The 21,157-nt window shown below is 38.8% G+C and overlaps 3 protein-coding genes across 3 annotated transcripts; 1 reads left to right on the top strand and 2 right to left on the bottom strand.

The window, feature by feature from the left end:
* The first annotated feature begins 310 nt into the window (after window positions 1-310).
* Window positions 311-9,992, top strand: ddx24 (DEAD (Asp-Glu-Ala-Asp) box helicase 24). Its single transcript, XM_044143759.1, has 8 exons — window positions 311-1,309; window positions 2,330-2,716; window positions 4,812-4,965; window positions 5,810-6,322; window positions 6,414-6,489; window positions 8,272-8,460; window positions 8,541-8,670; window positions 9,597-9,992. The coding sequence occupies exons 1-8, from the start codon at window positions 547-549 to the stop codon at window positions 9,869-9,871; spliced, it is 2,487 nt and encodes an 828-aa protein (XP_043999694.1). The 5' UTR covers window positions 311-546; the 3' UTR covers window positions 9,872-9,992.
* LOC122846677 (ubiquitin thioesterase OTUB2-like) lies at window positions 9,902-15,318 on the bottom strand. Its single transcript, XM_044143765.1, has 6 exons — window positions 15,231-15,318; window positions 13,969-14,107; window positions 13,761-13,879; window positions 11,722-11,806; window positions 11,068-11,259; window positions 9,902-10,253 (listed from the first exon to the last, which is right to left on the bottom strand). Exons 2-6 carry the CDS (start codon window positions 14,047-14,049, stop codon window positions 10,047-10,049), a joined length of 684 nt encoding a protein of 227 aa, XP_043999700.1. The 5' UTR covers window positions 14,050-14,107; window positions 15,231-15,318; the 3' UTR covers window positions 9,902-10,046.
* Window positions 15,319-15,508: 190 nt separating this feature from the next.
* Window positions 15,509-20,321, bottom strand: si:ch1073-416d2.4 (coiled-coil domain-containing protein 42 homolog). The gene is made up of 10 exons (XM_044143762.1): window positions 19,762-20,321; window positions 19,157-19,376; window positions 19,030-19,072; window positions 18,747-18,923; window positions 18,510-18,667; window positions 18,353-18,435; window positions 17,367-17,539; window positions 16,677-16,787; window positions 16,468-16,584; window positions 15,509-15,690 (listed from the first exon to the last, which is right to left on the bottom strand). The coding sequence occupies exons 2-10, from the start codon at window positions 19,258-19,260 to the stop codon at window positions 15,520-15,522; spliced, it is 1,137 nt and encodes a 378-aa protein (XP_043999697.1). The 5' UTR covers window positions 19,261-19,376; window positions 19,762-20,321; the 3' UTR covers window positions 15,509-15,519.
* Between the last annotated feature and the right edge of the window lie 836 nt (window positions 20,322-21,157).

Raw genomic sequence — 21,157 nt, 5'->3', positions numbered from 1 at the left:
ATTTATCTTGATATGTTGCTTGTGATGGGTCTCATATCAGTGCCACTGGTGAGTGTTACTTTTGTTTAGGTGCATACAGATTAATATATAAAAAGTGCTTTGTTTGGCATCATGAATTTTGTACATAAAGGTTACATTGTTTACTGCTGGGCTGTTCAATTTTCTGACTTCTCTAAAGACACAAAAACATCCATTGTAAGATTAATTAAAATATATATATTTTAATTCTAATTTGTAAAATAAGTAATCATTTGCAACGAGGACGATCCCGATCGCTGTTAACGTTTCTGGATGAATAAAGTTTTTACAAACCACGTGACGATACTGTCATGGCTGCGCCCTCGTGTCATGCGTTGTGTGACCAGACTGAAGCCGCTTCAATTTAGGTAAATTGTTGTTATTGATCGTCTTCAGACGGATATTTAGTCTAACAACTTAACTGTTAAATAAATTTGACTAGTTTTAAAGCGCTTAGCACGCATGCGCAGTCAAATACTCGGTCTTTAGTTCAGCACGTTGGCGAAACTTGTTACAGTTTGAAGAAAAATGAAGCCGAAGAAGGGGAAAACGGGGAGGAAGCCGAGCTCCTCGGTCAAATTAAGCTTTGATATTAAGGGCAAATGGAAACCAGTGGAGCTAGATCCTCATTTGTTCGCAGAGGAAGGCATGAAGGACCTGGTGTGCTTCGAAGAGCTGACCTCCTACCGTCTGGTAGACAACGAGAAGGCAGTAAAACAGCTGAGAAAGGAAAAGAAACGAGCAAAGAAGAGAGAAGCCGAGCAGGCTGGAGATGAACCTGTCAAAAAGAAGAAGAAGAAACGTCAGAAAGTTGCTAAAAATGATCCAGAGATGGCTGGTTGTGGTACTAATGAGGAGGTGAAGCAAGAAGGAGAATCTTCCAGTCAGGAGGATGGAGAGAGTCAGAAAAAAACAGCTGCTGTCTCTGAACACGTTCAATCCAGCAACACAGAAAAGAAGAAGAAAAAGAAGCAGAAGAAATCAAGACAGCAAACTGAACAGACTGCAGTCACAGAGAACCAAGAAACCACCAAACCTCCAGAAGAAGAAAAACCCCGTCTGGATCAGAGAAAACCTCCCAAAAAGCAGCCAAAGAACTGGACCAACGCGGCGCTTTCTGGTTCCGAGGAGAAAAACTCTGATGTGAGTGCTTGGAAGGATCTGTTTGTCCCCTCTGCAGTGTTGAAGGCTTTAAGCAGCCTGGGATTCACGTCACCCACTCCCATTCAAGCCCTGGCTCTGCCTCCAGCTATCCGAGACCGCATGGACATCCTGGGGGCGGCTGAGACCGGTAAGACTGATCTTAAAGGGGACCTATTATGCAAAATTCACATTTTACACAATTTTTTTCATTCATTTGGTTCTGGACTCCTTCTAAAAACAAACCAAATGCAAAAAAACCACCCAGTTGTTTTTTAGCAATTAGTTAATGTTTCTTCTTATCTGAAAAATGAGCTGTTAAGTCGCAATGGGCACTGCACTGTTGCCTAGCAACCCATGCTGAGCTCCAGCATGTTTGGTCAGCAGATTTTACCGCTGTACAATGGCTGCTGAAAAAGACAAGTGTTTTTGTAGACTTACCACTCAGAAACTACTTGCTGCATTCTTCTTGGTTGCACAGAAGGTTCCACTTCTGATGTACAGTTGCTTAATTGAGCATCTGTTTGGAGGTATTTTCACATGGGGGTGTAAATCTTAAGTTTGTGGGTGTGGCCAGCAGAAGCTTATATGGATTTAAAGTGAGAGCTCAAAATCTGCAGAACAGAGCAGACTAAATTTGCGTCATCAGAGAATGATTTTGTCCAAAAATATAAAATAAACATGTTTTTCCGTAGCCCAAAGACTTTTCCTATCCTGTTCAAGGTATAATAATAAGCAGAGGTGTACATTTATTATATCATTAATTATTTATCTTGATAAATTTATTATAAGTTTTTGATTTATTGCCACAATAAATTCCAATTAATGACACTTAAAAACCCCTAAAACAGTCGAGATTATTTTTACTACGTTTCTCTATTTTTTCAATAAATATAAATAAATGTGAAAATATGGTTAAATCTAGTTACTGTGTACATTTTAGTTATATAAATCACACTTTATGTAAGTAGTCTTCTATACAGTGTATTTTATCTGCCATTGCTATGTCATATCATAAAGTTAAACAGCGACAGGTAGTTTGTATCGTCACCGTTATGTTTATCACAATGGTACCACAAGATATTGTGATAAAGCTTATTGCCCCTTTAAATGTCTTGAATAAGAAAATCTTACCTAAACGTTGCTCACTGAAGCCGTTTTGTAATTGCAGGAAGTGGTAAGACGTTGGCTTTCGGTATTCCCATGATCCACACCATCCTGGAGTGGAAGGACGGTTCGGAAATAACGTCCAAACCGGGAGACACAGATGAGCCCAAAACGGGAGAGCAGCAGGAGGACGGCATGGAGGCTTCAGGGGGAGATGAGGACATCGAAGTGGATCAAACTCTTGGTTCTGATGAAGACGAACAGGAATCTGAGGGTGAAGATCAGGACGAACAGCTTGGGTGTGTTCGAGTGATTGACGATGCAGAGTTTGACTTCAAGGAAAATGTTCCTGAGGGGCGGAACCGGCCTCTCCTCGGACTGGTTCTTACTCCGACCAGGGAGCTGGCGGTCCAGGTCAAACACCACATCGATGCTGTCGCAAAATACACGGGTGAGTTGTGATTAAACGACCATGTGAATGTGATAAAGATAATTATGCTGCATTCCAGTTGCACTTGAAACTGGGAAAAATCAACTGGAAAGCCCTTCAAAGTTGGATTTTATTTCTCCACAATGAGAACAAGCCCTTGATGGATGTTTTCCTATAATATTTAAACATGTATGTCAAATCCTTGTTGGATTTCTTTCATTTTGTCTCTGCTCCACCAGGGGCCTCATGCATAAAGTGTGTGTGCGCACAAAAAATGTGCGCCGCCATATTTTACGCACAAGTCGGCATGTATAAAAATGTACTTTGCGTCAAAGTTTGTGTAAATATACTCAAACTTTTTCCCTGGCGTGAAAATATGTGGCAAACTACAGAGCGTCAAAATTCACCTAAATACACTGAAATCTGACGACATTCAGTTATTTAGACCAAGAAACATCAAACCTGATGTTTTTTATTCATAATTGTAATATTTCATTGTTTAAATGTAAACGATGAAACTGAACCGCATTTATCCTCAGACAATACCACAAGACGCAGACAAAATAAAGAAAATAAAAAGACATGAAAACTTCATTCGGATGTAAATAGTACCTTTTCTCAGTTTTTCGTCTCATAAAGATGCAACGCATTGGTCTGTGCGCCGGAGCGCATGAAATGCATCTGTGGGGTAATTTCATTCTCAATTAGAAAAAGAAAATAGGGTTGAATCAGCAGATTAACTCAAACCTGCTGATTAAAAATAATCAACAAGATTGATTATTTTAAGGTGATCAACGTGTGTATACAATCATACGTACATAAATAGCCGCACAACTGTGGCACGGCGCTTTGGCTCTGATGGAGAACATCACCAATGGAAGGATTCAGAGGGAGCGATTGATCAGAGATCATATTGATCTGCTTGGAAATGTTGATGATGGTTTATTAGCGTTTAGATTGCCTGGACTGATCATCCTGGAGCTCTGAGCAGAACTTAAAGAAGGAGCTGTGCGGTACCGGTCCAGCTGCAGTCATCCTTCAGTTGAGCCACCCGCTTTGTGAATGATCCTTATGGACAGAAAGCATTTCTTTTCTGTAAATGTCCAACTTCTGCACATGATTCTACTATTATGAGTAATCGCCCACATTCCCACTCAAAGGACTTTCTGACACTTAAATCCCTGCTGGACGTGCTACTGTTCTAACAGGCATGTGCACGATCTCTTTATTTATTTACAGAAAATATAGAATTATTATTAGAAATACTTATACTGCTACAAACTAGGACGTCGCCTTATTGCTTCAGGTGGTGGTAGACTTTCATGTATTTATACTAATTTACATATGCATATAAGGGTGGCGACAGGGCGGACCAGCAGCTGTATTTCCCGAAAATTATGACGTGTAAGGGAAAGGTGCGCAGCCACGTGCGTGAAAACAGTTTTATACATCCGATATTTTTTGTGCGCCGCACTTTTCTAAATTTTTCTGTACGCCAAGTTTTAGTGTGAAAATCCTCAGTGTAAATTACCTTGAGAAATAATGAGATTTGGGTTTATATAAAAGCAGGCTTTAATGCCGAATAATAGATTTGGTTATTTATAAAATCAGGCTTTAATGCCGAAAACATATCAAATGTTACAAGCCATACATTGTCATACAAATGGCCACCTAAGCTCCCTGCTGTGGATGCGAAGAGTGGCCGTATTGAAAGACGAGACCCACCTTAAAAAGTCTAACTGGGAGTAATCGGAGTTCCTCCCAGTTTCCCAGTGGGAAATCCGACTTCAGAGGGGGGGCAGACATGGAAACCGGAATTTCCCAGTTATGATGGCAACTGGAACGCAGCATCGGTTCTAACGGTCGTAAAAGCTAAACGGGGCGCCTGTAGCTTTAAACTGAATAAATTAATAGTGGCGTTTGCTTATGCAAAGTGAAGCTTAAACTTATGATTGTAAGAGCTAGCGCAAGTGATGCTTATGAGCAACTTGAAATTCAGATTTCTTATCTTAGGACGCTGTTACCTCGGGTCTGACGCAGGATTAGCTCTGAATTAGCTTGTCCCGTTAGCTCCGTGTAAAGACTCGTTTTCCTTTGCTTGTTTCCATCCCTGTAGACATCCAAACGGCCATAGTGGTGGGTGGCATGGCGCAGCAGAAACAACGGCGGATGTTGAAGCGCAGACCGGAGATCATCATCGCCACTCCGGGACGTTTGTGGGACTTGATCAATGAAGGGCATCCTCATCTGCTCAATCTCAGACAGCTGAAGTGAGTCACGGTTCAGATTCCTTAACTAGTAGCGATTAGAGAAAGTCTGAGACCAGGGGTCTCAAACTCCAGTCCTCAAGGGCCGCTGTCCTGCAGGTGCAAAACACTGGAATGAAATGGCTTAATTACCTCCTCCATGTGTAGATCAGTTCTCCAGAGCCTTAATGACCTAATTATTCTATTCAGGTGGTGCAGCAGTTGCAGGACTGCGGCCCTCCAGGACTGGAGTTTGAGGCCCCTGTTGTAGACTGAGAATACCACTCTGTCTAAATACTTATCTAACAAATAAAATGATTCAATTTACACAGAAACCTGCTTTTAAAACCTCCACATGTAGCGTGTATGGCTGCAACTAACAATTATTAGAGTAATCAATTGTTCTGACGGTTAATCAGATAATCAAATTCTACAGATTTTTATTTAACCATTATTTATACTACACATAAATAAACAAACCTGTTTCTTTTTTAATTTAGAAAATAGTTAGCCTGTGAGTAGTGGTCTTCAGGAGCTCTGCTAGAACCTGATGTCTGTCTATGAAGGCTGTTTATAGCAGGTGATAACCAAACGTTGCTCTACTAGGTATTAAAGGTGCTATAAAAGATGGATTTGATAGTAATGATGTGCTATTAAAATTGACATATGTCTAATCCGGAAAGAAATGCTTGTTTTTGTTTTTTACAGTTACCGTTTAAGTATATTTTCTTTGTATATTTAGAACAAAAAACAAATAAATTGTTATGGATATCGACTGATAAGAGAAGCTCGTATCCTGATGCATTTTTCAACCATATCGTCCATCGCTAAGAAAACAAAGAGATAATTCAGTGATGTTGTGCTGCAGGTGTTTGGTCATCGACGAAGCTGACCGCATGGTAGAGAGAGGTCACTTCGCAGAGCTGGAGAACCTCCTGGAGATGCTCAACACCACACACTTCAACCCCACCAGACAGACATTTGTGTTCTCCGCCACTCTGATGATGGTTCACGGCTTGCCCAGCCGTGTCCTGCAGAAGAAGAAGAGGCAGCTGGACAACCGGAGCAAACTGGAAATCCTGATGGAGAAGGTGGGGATTAAGTCCAAACCGAAAGTCCTCGACCTCACCAGGAAGGAGGCGACCGTGGAGACCCTGACTGAAACGCAAATCCATTGTCAGAAGGATGAGAAGGACTTCTACCTGTACTACTTCCTGCTTCAGTATCCCGGTCGCACCATGGTGTTCGCTAATAGCATCGACTGCATCAAGAGGCTCAGTGCTCTTCTGGTCATTTTGGACTGCAACCCTCTCCCTCTGCATGCCAACATGCACCAGAAACATCGCCTCAAAAACCTGGAGCGCTTTGCTGAAAAACAGAAGTAAGCCCCGCAGCCGTCAGGTGTCACTTCGGGAAAGAGTTGAGTAATTATTTGTTTTTCTGACGTTGGACGTCCTAACTTGTCCCCACAGTTGTGTCCTTCTTACGACTGACGTGGCGGCGCGAGGCCTCGACATCCCCAATGTTCAGCATGTTATTCACTACCAGGTGAGGCCATGGCATCCTCTCACCTTCAGCCTCATCAACTTCTCTAAGGCTGCAACTGACAATTATTTAAATGATCAATTAACATATTATTCTAACGATTAATTGATTAATGTTTTTTTTAAATGGCACGCTCTGCAGACTTTTCATTCAAGCCTTTTTTTTATACAATATAAAAATATGATAAAGTTCCAAATAAACAATTTAATAAAATTTTTAAAGAATAAAAACATTTTTATTGCCTAAAATGTAACAAGATAGCATTTCTTTAATGTATGTTTGATCATTTGTAGCAATGAGTGCATCTCCATCTTAAAATGAGTTTAAACTGTGAAAAGCTCAGGCCTTGGTCCTCGACGCGGACGTCGCAGGTTCGACTCCCGGTCCCGACGATCTTTGCTGCATGTCTTCCCCCCTCTCCTCGCCCTTTTCCTGTCTGCCTACTGTCACAAAAATACGAGCCATTAGCACCGCAAAAACTCTTCGGATAAATTTTTTAAAATAATGCCACTTGAGGAGTTCTGGGTAGAACATATTTACAGACAAATGTTTTTATTTTTGATGTTTATACTTTGTACAGTTTTGTCTTAACTGCTCTGAGTGTGTTGTTCTTTCAGCGAATTGCCTTTTTTGAGCCTGCATCCCCCAGTTAACGATTAATTGATTACTAAATCCGTTGATATCTATTTCATTAAGAATCCTGCACTGATATGGTTGTGTTACCTTCACAGTATGAAAACTGATGTAAAAATATGGATATCCTCTTTATTACATACAATTGCATGATGATTTATGCATTTTTATTAATTTTTTTAAACAAAAACTGATTACATTGTTTCCCATTCAACCTGGTGGACTTACAACACATGAACAAAAATATCTCCATCCAGTGGAAAACAATGAAACGTGAAATTTTAAAGATTCCCACACCAGCAAATAAACAAAACTAGCAGCAATAGTAGAGGATTTTTAAAAATGCATTTTGAATTGGAATGTTATGAAGAAATCATAAAAAACGAACTGTAGTTTCTCCTAATAGATGTGCAAAAAAAAATGTTAAAAGTGACCTATTATGCTACCTTGTACAGGTTAGGAATGTTTATTGGCTTTACAAAATTATTCATTACATTTTTTGTACAAATTGTTCTTAGATAATGAGATTTTAGTCAGTTCTCCTTTTAGGGTCTCCTGTCTCTTTAAATCCAAATAAGCTGCTGCTGGCCACACCCCCCCAACTCAATGTTTACACTCTCATGTGAAAATGGCTGCAAACAGATGTGCAATTATGCAACCGTGCATCTTCGAAAAGCATTTGTTGAGCCTCCTGCACGACCAACAAGAATGCACCAAGTGGTTTCTAGATGATAGGTCAACAACAAAACACTTGTCTTTTCCAGCAGCCATTGTACCATGCATACAGCTGTAAAATCAGCAGAAGAAACGTGCTGGAGCTCAACTTTGGTTGCTACTTAACAGCGAAGTGCCTGTCGATTGTGTCTGTTTTTCGGAGCAGCTGAGACCTAAATAGAAACATAAAATCATGAAAAAGTGAATTGTGCTTAATAGGTCCCCCTTAAGATATTCAAGTGGCTCAATTAAAATATTAATTATAAAAACACTGTATGTGTTGTTTAAGAGCAAACAGCAGCAATCTCATTAAACAAAATGTGTTGGTGTTGATGGGCAGGATTGCTCCTGCATGTCTTTAGTGTAGTTTGCTTTGTGAATCCAGTGCAGAAATAAAGGAAAGTGGATGTAAAAAATGTATAATTATTTATCGTGCAGGTTCCTCGAACATCAGAGACGTATGTCCATCGGAGCGGCCGCACAGCAAGAGCCACCAAGGAGGGGCTCAGCTTGCTGCTCATCGGTCCAGACGATGTGATGAACTTCAGAAAGATTTCCAAAACTCTGGGAAAGGACGAGGAGCTACCCACGTTCCCCGTGGAAAACAAATGCATGAAGGCCATCAAGGTATAAATCAATCAGCATCGTGTGACAACAGAGCTCTGTGATTTTATGTCTCCATTAACAAACTGTCTGGCACGTTACAGGAGCGCGTGAACCTCGCCAGGAAGATCGAAAAGATCGAATACTACAACAACAGAGAGAAGCAGCATGACTCGTGGTTCAAGCAGGCAGCAGAGGCCCTGGAGGTCGACCTCGACGATGACCTCCTGATCGGTAAAATTAAATTAAACACACTCAGTATTTACAGCTATTCTCAGTTTCTTTGGTGCATTTCTCAAAACAATTTATGCAAAAAACAAGTTTCTTTCTCAAAGTCCTTAGCTCATCACTCAAAAGTCTGTCAGTGATTCATTATGACCATTCATTTTATTGACAGTCAAATTGCTGTCATGTTAATATAACTGTATACTCAGGACTATTTGTTTTGATGAGAAGTATTGGAATTATGGGAGATCAAAGAATTTTAATTCTATTCTGAGAAATGTACAAAAGTACTACAAAGTATTAGAGCCATACTAATAAAAAATAAAAACTGAGAATAAAGTCATAAGACAAAACACATATGAGAATGAAGTCATATTACAATAATGTATAAGAATAAGTCAAAATAAAACTATAATTAAGTCGTATTTTGAGAATAGTTGTAATATTATGACTTTATTCTCGTAGTTCTATTCTAGTGTGGTTCAATATGCTTTTATTGTAGCTAAAAAAAAACAATGAAGTAACTTTCTGCCAAAACATCTCAAGTTTTCTGGGGGAAAAAACCCAATTAAATTTGTGTTGAAAAGTGAAAAAATGTGCTAAAAAATTACATTGAGAATAATCTCAGGAATATCCTAGAGAAATTGTGGAAATTTCTGAATTTGAAGTTGCAAATTTGCTAGAAAAACTAAAATCTTTTAGAAAAAAAACTTGGAGATCTTTCAATTTTTGATATTCTTAAGTTTCTGAAATTAATGTCAATTTCTTTCAGCCTAGAAAACTTTTGACTTTTCAAACTCAGAAATGTCCTGATTTTTTTCTAGAAAATGTCTTTTTTCTATCTGCAATGGTTGTATGAAAGCAGCTGGGATGAACCTAAGTTCAAAAACTCTCATATCACTAAAAAAATTCTGAAAAACCATCTGTGTCCACAGGTGGCGCTAGAGACCAGGAAACAGACATGGAGCAAAAGAAGATGGTAAAGCAGATGAAGAAGAATTTAAAACATCTGATTTCTCAGCCAATTTTTAAGAACTTGGTAAAAACAAAGTACCCGACTAAAATGGGGAAACTGGCCCTGGCGAACATGCCTGTTGCAGGGATGGAAAGCGCCCTGACCAGAATTTCAGGACAGAAGAAACTGAAAAGATATTTCCCACAACAGCAGAAAGAACAAAAGCAAAGAAAAAGGATGAAGATGCAGAAATAATGTGGTTAAATAAAAAGTTTCTGTACTAAAGAGAGCTTAATTCTACCTTTAATAATTCTTACTGTTTGTGTAGCTTTGTGGATGGGCCGCTATATTTTATAAAGTTCTGTTTTCATAATGATCTAAAAGCCTGAGTGTGTTTTTATTGTCTGTATTTGGCCCCTTCCTGAACTGGTCACAGGCAAGTCCGTGGATAGAGAATGTTGTAATGTGACATCTGGTAGAGGAGATGCACGGATGGATCCACTCCCTCTGGAATGATGTGGTGCGCCAGCTGCTGCTCGTTACCCTCCATGGATACGATGTGGATCCCAACGTCCAGAGCCTGAGACAGGGCCAAGATGTCGACGTGGTCGCACTCCATGGCCATTACCTCCACGTCCTGAACGAGGCCAAACAAAACTCCATCAGCACCACGAGTGCACCCAAATAATTCATTAATTATTAGATTAAAATAAGTTCCTATCTATCAACTAATAACGTTCGCTTAGTGTTGTAGTTTGGCCGCCATCCAGCAGAGGGCGACGCTGGTCATCCTTAAACGCAGCCGTTGATACAGAAACAAAGATGGCGACCATATCAGAACGGCGAAGAGTAATGGGCCAAACGGAGTCCGGTTTGGGATGCAAAATGCACTTTATGCAGTTCTGTCTTAAAATATGAACACCCGAAAAATCCTTTAGATGTTTTGCAACATAAATGCTTAACAAGCTCCTTAAGTTTCACCTTGATCGCGCTCATTCAGCCGAGCTGCGCCAACTTCTCATTCAAAAAATACTGATATGCTAAAAAGGCGAAGATGTTATGACAAAAAACCACAAGGGATAACCGATAAAAATTTAATGGGGAAAAACAACATGCTAATAAGAAAGGTTGATTTTGAGGGCTTTAATGCACTTAATGGAGCGAAGTTTAAACATTTCGTCAAGAGCGAACGGATAATACTTCCTTATGAGCATCTCCGTTTAATGGTTCACGTTAATTCAGCAACCTAAGATATTCCGGTTTTGTTATGTTTTATAAATATTTTTAAGTTTAATGTGTTCGACAAGACAGTAAACGCTCTTGATACAAGAGAAAATTAAATGGCCGCTTATTAATCTAAAAATTGATCAGCTCATTAATCAACACCTTCTTACATCCTTTTTAAACTCCCAATAATAAATATTCTCAGCAGGCGTTAGGTTTATTCCTACCTGACGACAGTAAACCTTCAGATCTGGAGCCTCAACGAAGTTGCAGAAGAAGTCTTCATGGGTTTGGAGGTGTGCAGATGTGAGCAACCTGAGGAACTGGACAACGCTGTTCGAGATGATCTGTTCGTTGAAGAGCCTCAGGAGAACGTCTTCGTGCTCTGCAGCAGTGCACTGATCCACCACATGTAGGACCTGCAGGGCGAGACGAATGGTAAACAAATAGAGCTGCAGAGCCGGGAAACATTTCAGCATTTTTCTTTCTTGCAGCCAGAGCAAGAGATATTTTTAAAGCCGTGTTTGTTTGGATAGTTGTTGGTTCTGGTGCCAAAAGTTTACAGTAAGTCCAAACCAGTTTGTTGGGCTCAACTAGTTTGATTAAATGCAAGTGAAAGAATGGCTGCTGTTTGAAAATCCCCGTCTACATTTCTAGAAAGTGTTGGCTCCACAATGGGGCAATGCTAATTATTGTAAGTAATTAATAATTAAGAAGCTGACTAAGACTTAAGGGAGTGGTGTCCAAACTTATATCATAAGAGCCAAAATTGTAAAGTCAAAAGCATTTTATAGCACAATCAAGTAATTATATTACCTTGAGTGTTCTAAAAATGCTGTATTAGAAAAATGTTTCCTAAAACAAGAGAGAGGGAAACTCACTGTGCTCTGGAGGTGGTCGAATGAAGCCTCTTCAAATCCTGCAGAAATCAAAACTTTTCCACTTTGTATTATCTGGTCCTTAAATCTGAAATGAATAAGGACCATAAGGACCAGACATAAAACATTTTTCTATGTGGGCTGATACTGACCTCAGCTTGGCTCTGGGTCTCTGCAGAGTAAAGACACTGATGTTGGGATTGTGCAGAGTTCAGTTTATTTCTGACCTCTGAAGTGCTCTAAACAGGAGTGGCCAAACGTTTCGTCATTTCGTCTAAATCAGTGGTCCCCAACCACCGGGCCGCGGACCGGTACCGGTCCGTGGACCAATTGGTACCGGGCCGCGCAAGAAATAATTAAATATGTCCGTTCTATGTATTGAGTATGGAGGAGCTTTTATTTTGAAAATCGTACACCGGATGCCGAGGTTTGAGTCATGCGCCAGCTCACAACGCGCGCACCCCCCCCCCCCCCCCCCCGTTCGATCTTCACCCCCCCCCCTGGTCCGCAGGAAATTTACGAAGGCTTGGCCCGGTCCGCTGTACTAAAAAGGTTGGAGACCACTGGTCTAAATGACTCAGACCAAAAAAGAAAAATGCTTTTTTTTTTCCCCTTTCCAACAATAAACTAAATTGTAGTAATTTTAATTAAATAAATAGTCTGGGTTTTTGTTGGAAGTAAATATGTAAATTATTGTCAAGGCATCCAGTTTTCAAATTTTTTAGGTTTCGATTACAAACAATTTCTGGTATTTATCCAATACAATTACACTGAAAAAAATACAAAATCTTAAAGTATTTTTGTAGCTTCTAGTGCAAATATCACTTAAAATAAGACAAAACTAACTTACTGAAACTAATGTTTCAGCAAGATACAGGAGTTTGTTTTAAGTCAATAATTCCTTAATATTGACCAAAACATTCCACTGCTAGATTATTTCACTTATAACAAAAAGATGCTATAAGTGAAATAATCTGCCAGTGGATCTACTACGTTTTCATCCACATCAATGAATTATTTACTTCAAACAAGCTGCTATATCTTTCTGAAAAATTACTTGTTCCTCAAAGAAATTACCATATTGTCAACATTTAGCAGACAAGCTTAATGCCGCCAGGAGGAATATGGAGCGCCGTAATTTGACGACAGCTCTTAAATAGATTCATAAACATGAAAGCGAAGGATATCATATCTGTAATTTCAGTGTGTTTTAGTTAGTTTCATAAATGTATAATATAGTTCCAGTTATAATTTTTCTCCATTAGTTACTGCTTTTACTTATTTCAGTTAGTGAAAATGTTTTCTCAGTTTCAGTTTTTGTTATTTTGCTAGTTTTAGTAAAAGGGGAGTATTGTGCAAAAATCAACTTTTTTTTAGCCTTACGTCATGTTATACTGTTATTCCCTCATCAAAAACACACCTGGAGTGCTGCTTTGATTCTTTCATGCATGTTTGATAAGTATTTTAATCTCCATGGCAACCATTCAGCTGTGTAAAACACCTGGATTGACCTAGCCCCGCCTTTGAGCCACAGCTACTCCTCACAGCTGCAGGTTCTAAGCTTCTGTCTGACAGTGCAGCGCTTCAACACTCAGCTCCTTCAAACTAGCCAGAAGCAATTAGCAAACACCTGGTGGACCAGTTGAGCTCATTTTAAGAGCTACTTGTTAGTAAAACACTAGAAACTCTGTTAAGGGGTAAATAGAGGAGTGATGTGATGACAGAGATTCAGCAAGTTTTTATAGAGTCCAAATTCCAAGGCGTTAAATTACAAAGTACAGTCATATTTGATATATATAGCATTCTTATAACAACTGAAGTTAACACAGTTAACGACAGCTCTTAAATAGATTTTATAGCACAGTTGTCATATTGTGCTATAAAATGGCTCCATGTGTCTGGAAAACACACAATACTGCTCCTTTAACCATAATAACCTTGTCGTGGACCCCAAACAAGGGCCAAAAATGGCCCGCGGGTCGGACTTTGCACACCCCTGGTTTTGGGGTCTGTGTGTCTGCATTGCACAGGTCACTACTGACCTCTGCAGGGCTCTGGGGTTGTGTAGAATCAACTCCAGGTGTGCGAAGAAGATCGCTCTGTAGAAGCAGTTTCCATCACCGTAGACTTTCCTCACTGCCGAAAACTGGCGGGCCAAATCCTAAAAGAAGAGGAGTTGTGTTTGTTTACGACACAGCGGACCGAGTAAAACAAAAGAAGCTGCTTTCTTTTGGACATGAAGCCGCATACTTGGTACTTGGGACTCGGTGTTCCTTCGGGCAGGAGCGATGAAATGTCCTCTATGCATGAAACCAGGCTGCAGTCCTCCATCTGCCGACAACCGAGCAGCTTTGGGACCAAAGCGCAGCTTCACACGGGCACACGCAGCCTGACGCACGTCAATAGAAGCGTTGAAACACGTTTTGTAAAACAAAATAAATCTACTTCCACTTTCCCGAAAACCGGATGTTTGCGGAAGAGCATGTGCGTAGTCCATTTAAAGGGCCAGTACACGTTTAGCAACGCTGACCTTAATTATATGGTCGAAAACATTTAGGTCCTTTTTTAAAAAAAACTACAGCAAGTTAATGACTGATTCACTTAAAATATTTAAAAATACTTTATTTGTTTTAGTGCATTAGTAGAATAAAACTATTATATTATCACTTTTATTGTATTTTTCCTCTATTGTAGCTTCTAAATAGTTTCCCCTTAAAGACTGACCAAAAAAACTTAAAATAAAGCAGTAACACAATGTTACTCTGCAAAATTTTGGAAAATACAAATTTTAATTGAAAACAATAGCTGAAAAAAACAGCGATTTAAATAAATATTGTAGAATCAGTAAAATAAATGTAGCTTAATCGTTTATTTTTTTAGTGCTTTGCTTTCTAAGTTGACCGGGAATCTTAAATGAGTAATTTTTAATTTAAAGTTTCCATGAACATAACCTGAAAATATTCAAAAATGGGAAAGACAAGTAAACACGTTGTTCAAGAAAGAAATCAGGAAATGACTATTATATACAGTCAGAATTGAATCAGAATTATCTTTAATGATCAATAATTTTGTCAACCTCATAGACATTCAGTATAAATATATAAACTTTATAGGAAATAGAATAAAGAATAAAAGGGAGCGTATATATAAGTATGAGTTTATGCAGACATTTAAATATAGAAAAAAAGTCAGCACAATAATTAAAAAGTTAAAAACTAGAACTATGAAAAATAATAACACCCAGGTTTATGCGCCGCATGTGGTTTTCTCAGTGTTGGATTCTGATGTAAAATAATTAGCTTTAAGGTTTTATCGCAGCTTTAGCAGATGTGCCTTTATGGAAAAGGGCAAATTAAGCATATTTAATAAAAACACAGATTCCAGATTATCTGTAGAAACAAAGAACTCAACAAAAATCCCCCTAATTTTTTCTGCAAATTGCACTTCAACCTAATCAGAGATAACCATCTCTAACCTCTAATAACCATCAGAGATTAAAACATTTCCCTTACCTGTTTGTCTTAAATGAAATCCTTGTTTTGATGAGTAATTTACTACAAATTAAAGCTTGTAACCAAGTTTCTCAGACACTGCATTGCATATTGTGCTGGTTATGTGCCTTTCTGCATTATTTGAATCTAATTCTTCATTTTAAAATTAAACAATGGCTACTTCCCCATGACATTTTCCTGATTCTGGAGGCAAAAGATTCACTCAAGTGGGAAACTGGTTTAAAACACAAACCATAAAAACACACTTTAAAGTGCTTAGCAGAAAAAAAAAGAAAAGAAAATGACAGCATCAGTTGGACGAGTCGCTGATTTTACTGGCTTTACTTGAGCTTTTGATTTGAGTTTTGCTGCCGATGCTTTTCTGCGACTTTCTCCATCGTTTGTCGGTCAGAGTTGCGGTGGAGCAGGACTCCAGCTTCCTCAATCTCTTCTCCGTGTCGGCCTTGTCCAGTACAAACTCCTGGAAAACGATGGCACACATTTATTTCATTTTTAATCTCTAAAAATATGTAGAAAAAGACACAAATATATATATATATATATATATATATATATATATATATATATATATATATATATATATATATATATATATATATATATATATATATATATATATATATATATATATATATAATTTGTATAAAATAGTATATAATACAAACATCTAAGCTTCTGGTGGGTTAGTTCCCACAGCTTCAGTTAAATAAAGTCAATGGATGCTTTTTAGAGAGGAGGAAGACATTACCCCAAAATCATTAAAACAACTTTTTTCTTGAAATTTAAAAAACAATTTCTGGTAAAATTGCATCTTTTTTTGCTAATATTATGACAACATTCTTGTAATTGAACAAAAATGTTCCTAGCATGGAATGATTGATATAAAAGCCACTTTTTGAAAATATTTTCTGTGTTTAAGATTAAAATTGGAAATTGGATCTGGTATTAAAAAAATCTGAGATTTTATTTTTAAGCCATATTTATTTAATTTCCTTTTGGGATTAATGAAGTATTGATTTTTTTTTTATATATAACCCAACCCATGTAATTTTATTGCATGATTTCTATAATAACAAAGATGATTAATTATTATTATAACTTTGTATTGCCTGTATTTCTCAGCGTTGTTTAAATTAATAAAGAATATGTCAGATATGCCTTATAACTCTAGTTATAAAAGTAATCTTCCTTGGTATTCCAGTTTATCCAGTTTATTATCGGTAGTAAAGAAAGTTACCTTCACCATGTCCATCATAGTCAAGACACTCATGCCTTCCAGCGGTCCAAATTCTGGGATGTAACACTCTTGTGCAAGATTGTTGACAGCCATAAGTAATTTTCCAACTTCCTCTACCTGCGAGACACAAATACACATTTCATTTTTCACAGCAGTTCTACTGTCTGTAAATTAACCATCTTTGAACTCTAATGTTGAGAAAATCACACCTTCTCTCTGGATACGCCTCGTTTCATCACCAGGTTAACTTCAACCTGCCTGTTCTTCTCTTTCAGGCTTTCTAACTCGCTGTGCAGTTCAGAAAGTTCTTTACTGGACATCTGTGCATGAAAGATGCAAACATTAAAGTCACATGATATTCAGAATTAACTGCTTAGGGCTTAGGAGGCCCTAAGCAGTTAAGCAGCTGCTTAGGGCCTCCACACCACCAGGGGGACCCCAAGAGCCCCAACCTAACACACTAAAATATAAAAAAATTTTAAAATAATACAAACTAAATTCTGCTGCACATTTCTGTATTATTTTTTATACCTGTTACACAAACAACAGGCTAATATTTTCCTGCTGTTGGGGAAATATGAGATATTGTTAACTTGTTTTCTGTAAATTTAGTTTAAACAAATAGTTAAAATAATATAGCACACTTAAATGCCACTCTGCATTTTAAAATCCTTTATTTTAATTTTGCTACTCCTTATGGTTAAAATCAGAAGCCCTAACAACACTAGAATGATGTAAGCTAATTATAAATGATGCTAACAACAACATAAAGTAGCTTAGGAATGACAAAGCCTCTGGTGTTGACATGTTGCTATGGGGGGCCTCAAATGAAATTCTGCTGTGGGCCACAAAAAGGCTTAGGCCAGCCCTGTTGACCTGAATGTTTATGGATCTCTAACCAGTGTTGCTGTGCTGTGCTGCTGCTTCATGTTTTGCAGCTGCCGCCACTGCCGCTCCACCTCCGCCTGCATTCGCCTCAAACGTTGCAGCAGCTCCTGGTGGGTGAAGGACAGCGTCTCATGGCGTCGAATGATCAGCATGGCTAAAGATTCGCTATTGTTGTGGCGGGGAACTGGAAGAGATCACACACACTTTGTTCCAGCAGAGCAAGTTGCCAAACATTCAATGTATAAAAACATGCGTACCTTTTTCCTCACCGTCTGATGTTGAATCAGACTATTCCTGTTTAAGATTACAGAAAACATTTCTGTTTGCTAAATGACAAAATAATGAGAGGGGGAATTATCTAGGGTACATGTGTCAAACTCAAGGCTTGGGGGCCAAATCTGGCCTGCTGTATCTTTTTATGTCGGCCTCTAGTCTCCAAATTACATCAATAAGTTCCTCCAGTTTTTCACAAACCCTCAAAATTCACACAAAACCAACTAATCTCCACATTTTTTCTGATTTTTTACTTCAAATTTGTCTCAAAATTAACCAAAAACATTGGGTTTAATTGACTGCTGGCTCAGCTGCACTTGATGTCAAGTTATAGACTGTGATCGACACGGCGAGTAATAAGATGTCACCTCATAAACTAGCGCAAATATTGTAAAAATTCCTTACAAATACTCCTAAATTAACACCACAAACTCTGTGGTTTTCATTATAAAAACCACAAAACAATCATAAAATCCTGAAAATATATATATTTTTAAAAAGTTCAATATTATTTAATTTTAAGAAACACTTATTGAATTCAAAAACAAACAGCTACTAATTGAAGCTTTAACAGTTTAACATTTTTTTATCAATACATTCTGGCACAACTGGCCCTTTAAAAACATTCAGATTTCTGACGGACCTAATAATCCTTAAAGTCAGAAAGTGAGATTAAAAAAATAGGTAGTATGACTTTTTATGAAGTGGATATATTTGGACTTACGGCTAGGGAGACGATCCAGAGTTTTCATCAGATAATCCTCGTAGATTTTGTTTTTTTCTGTTCTCTGCTTTACAATGTGTCTCCTGTAAGTTTAAGATGGGCTTAGCAAACAACGGGAACCTCTGACATTATTAAACTGTTTGTCTCACATCCTCACCTGGTTTGTAGTTTTGTCAGTTGTTCAGTTAAATCCTCAATCTGTCTCTGCTTCAGGATGTTCTGCTCCAAAGTTGCTTCACACTGTTTCAGCGCTCTTTGTCGCTTCACTTCTTTCTCAGCCACAAACTTCTCAAATTTCATCTCCTCCTCTTTAGTCTGGGAGAAAAAGCAAAAATCGCTACTAGACTTATTCTTCTTCCTACAGTTACAGTAATTTTAGGAAATTTCAATTCACCTGCTGTTGTTGAGTTTCCAACTCGGACCTTCTATTAGCAAGAGCCTCCATGCAGCTCCTGAAGTCTTGTGTTTTGAGGGCGAGTTGCACGTCCAGTTCATGCAGCTCAGCCTGTTTTCTTGCAATAAGGGTCCTTTTTAGTGCTTTCACTCCAGCCTCTAAGAGTTTGCTTGAAGTCTAGACATTAAAAACATAATCATGGACATCCAACTCTGGCAATGTGTAGTTATCCATAACAAGCATAACATTTGTTACACATTTAAAAATATATATTTGTCCTTACTTCTGTTGTACCAGGTATGCACATCTTCTTTTTTTTCCTGTCTCTAAACAAACCAATCGTTATTAACAGTGTGATTTGGTCAAGACACTTTTGAATATCCTGTCCATAACGAGCAGATCACGCCTACCTCGGGTCCTCCGGCTGAGTGACAAAAACATTTTTCACTCGTTCTTCCATTTGAAGTTTTGAACAAGAGTCTCCGTCCAAAACTGGTAAAGGAGTCGTTGTCATTTCTGATGTAAACGTGTCTCCCTGCCGTTCTTATCATGAAACAGAATCAACACTCTTCTTCCTGGGTTTGAGTAGCTGTAGCCTGGCAACCACTGGGAGACTGCCCAGAAGAATGCCTGACAAAAACCCACGGAGAAGAGTTTTTTTTTATTTTTTAAATGCTTTTTTGGGACTGAACATTTATGAAACTGAACAAATCAAAACAGAAAACAGAAAAATGTAAGATTAAAATAATCGTAACTGATTTATGGGGCGAAATGAGAGATATTTGTTTTTGTAACATACGGAGTGGGAGACAGAACGGGAGAGCAATATTAAAATCTAGTGGTACAAACGTTAGTGTAGTATCAGGCGATACTACACTAACGTTAACAATATAGTATCAAAATAGTATCACTACACTAACGTTATTGTTGCACTAAAGTTAACAATAACAGCACAAAGATTCCTTTGTGCTGTTATTGTTATTGTGTTTGGGGGCGGAGCAGAATAAAGGAGTACCTGCTAAGATGGAGATGTCTCACGCGTGCTTCTGTGTAGCCTCAAGACTTTATTAAATATACATATGGTCAAGGAGGTCTTCCCTGCTCACCACCTTCATTACACCTTTTGGGCGCTATTGCTACAATCGGCTCTACTTTGGGATTTCAGCGGCACCACAGCACTTCCAGAAACGCATGACACAGATTCTAGAGGGCCTGGATGGGGTCCTTTGTCAGATGGATCATGTCCTCATCTGGGGGACGACGCAGCAGGAGCACGATGAAAGACTGAGGAAGGCAATGTTTTGACTCCAAGAGGCGAAAGTAACACTAAATGACAAATGTTATTTTTTTTAAACGCAGAATAAAGGTCTTGGGACAAGTCATTGATGCACCAGGAGTCAGTCCAGATCCGGATATAGCTAGGAATAGCTACCACCTTTCACACACTCCTGGAGCAACTGAAACATCTGTTGTTCCAGCTGAAACATCTGCTGTTCCACACGAGACAATACCTGAAGAAAATCTTCACAATTCTCCACACACACACCTGATCCAGATGAAGTCCAGCAGGAGGTTAGCCGTCTGGATGATTACATTTGTTCATAGGAACTGAGTGAGTTTCCTGCATGGGGCAGAATAATCCCCACACTCAGATAGAGGACTTGGGTAGTCCACCCCTTCCTCTTAGTAGCTAAAGTTAAATGTTATAGAGATTACTTTGATGTTCTGAGATTTATATATATCTAGTTCTAAGGCTGAACTGTGACTGGAAAGAGTTTTAAGTTTGTGCATTGTTAGTGTAAAATAGATAAATAAACAGTAATGACAAATTAAAGTTCTAGAACATTCTACTGTGGAAACGTACTAGTAAGATACTGAGTTAATCTTTGGTATTCCACAGGATGCATCTTTCTGGTGTGATTTAAGTTTACATCTCTACATGTTCTTATATAAACCATCCATCCATTTTCTGTTCACCCTTGTCCCTAAAGGGGTCGGGAGGGTTGCTGGTTCCTCTCCAGCTACGTTCCGGGTACACCCTGGACAGGTCGCCAGTCTGTCGCAGGGCAACACAGAGACATACAGGACACACAACCATTCACACACACACTCACACCTAGGGAGAATTTAGAGAGACCAATAAACCTGACAGTCATGTTTTTGGACTGTGGGAGGAAGCCGGAGAACCCGGAGAGAACCCACCATGCACAGGGAGAACATGCAAACTCCATGCAGAAAGACCCCGGGCCGGGAATCGAACCCACGACCTTCTTGCTGCAAGGCATTCAGAAAGGGGATGTAGTATCAGGCTTTCGGTGGATAGGAACCTTTGTGCTGCATTGTGTTTGGGGGCGGAGCAGGATAAAGGAGCACCTGCTGAGATGGAGATGTCTCACGCGTGCTTCGGTGTA

This window comes from Gambusia affinis, linkage group LG16 (assembly GCF_019740435.1).
Source record: "Gambusia affinis linkage group LG16, SWU_Gaff_1.0, whole genome shotgun sequence".
NCBI classification, from domain to species: Eukaryota; Metazoa; Chordata; class Actinopteri; order Cyprinodontiformes; family Poeciliidae; genus Gambusia; species Gambusia affinis.
This window is presented reverse-complemented; position numbering and strand designations above follow the sequence as displayed.

What these genes read in the sequence shown, in the direction of transcription:
- si:ch1073-416d2.4 (XM_044143762.1), bottom strand. Translation starts at nt 19,260, where the DNA reads ATGACAACGACTCCTTTACCAGTTTTGGACGGAGACTCTTGTTCAAAA. An exon ending in AGCACAGCACAGCAACACTG is followed by an intron (nt 16,788 to 17,366) that starts GTTAGAGATCCA and finishes TTTCATGCACAG; the next exon opens with ATGTCCAGTAAAGAACTTTC. An exon ending in CTATGATGGACATGGTGAAG is followed by an intron (nt 15,691 to 16,467) that starts GTAACTTTCTTT and finishes ATCGTTTTCCAG; the next exon opens with GAGTTTGTACTGGACAAGGC.
- LOC122846677 (XM_044143765.1), bottom strand. Translation starts at nt 14,049, where the DNA reads ATGGAGGACTGCAGCCTGGTTTCATGCATAGAGGACATTTCATCGCTC. An exon ending in AACCCCAGAGCCCTGCAGAG is followed by an intron (nt 11,807 to 13,760) that starts GTCAGTAGTGAC and finishes TATTCATTTCAG; the next exon opens with ATTTAAGGACCAGATAATAC. An exon ending in TGAAGGTTTACTGTCGTCAG is followed by an intron (nt 10,254 to 11,067) that starts GTAGGAATAAAC and finishes GGCCTCGTTCAG; the next exon opens with GACGTGGAGGTAATGGCCAT.
- ddx24 (XM_044143759.1), top strand. Translation starts at nt 547, where the DNA reads ATGAAGCCGAAGAAGGGGAAAACGGGGAGGAAGCCGAGCTCCTCGGTC. An exon ending in TGCTGTCGCAAAATACACGG is followed by an intron (nt 2,717 to 4,811) that starts GTGAGTTGTGAT and finishes CCATCCCTGTAG; the next exon opens with ACATCCAAACGGCCATAGTG. An exon ending in CGACGATGACCTCCTGATCG is followed by an intron (nt 8,671 to 9,596) that starts GTAAAATTAAAT and finishes CTGTGTCCACAG; the next exon opens with GTGGCGCTAGAGACCAGGAA.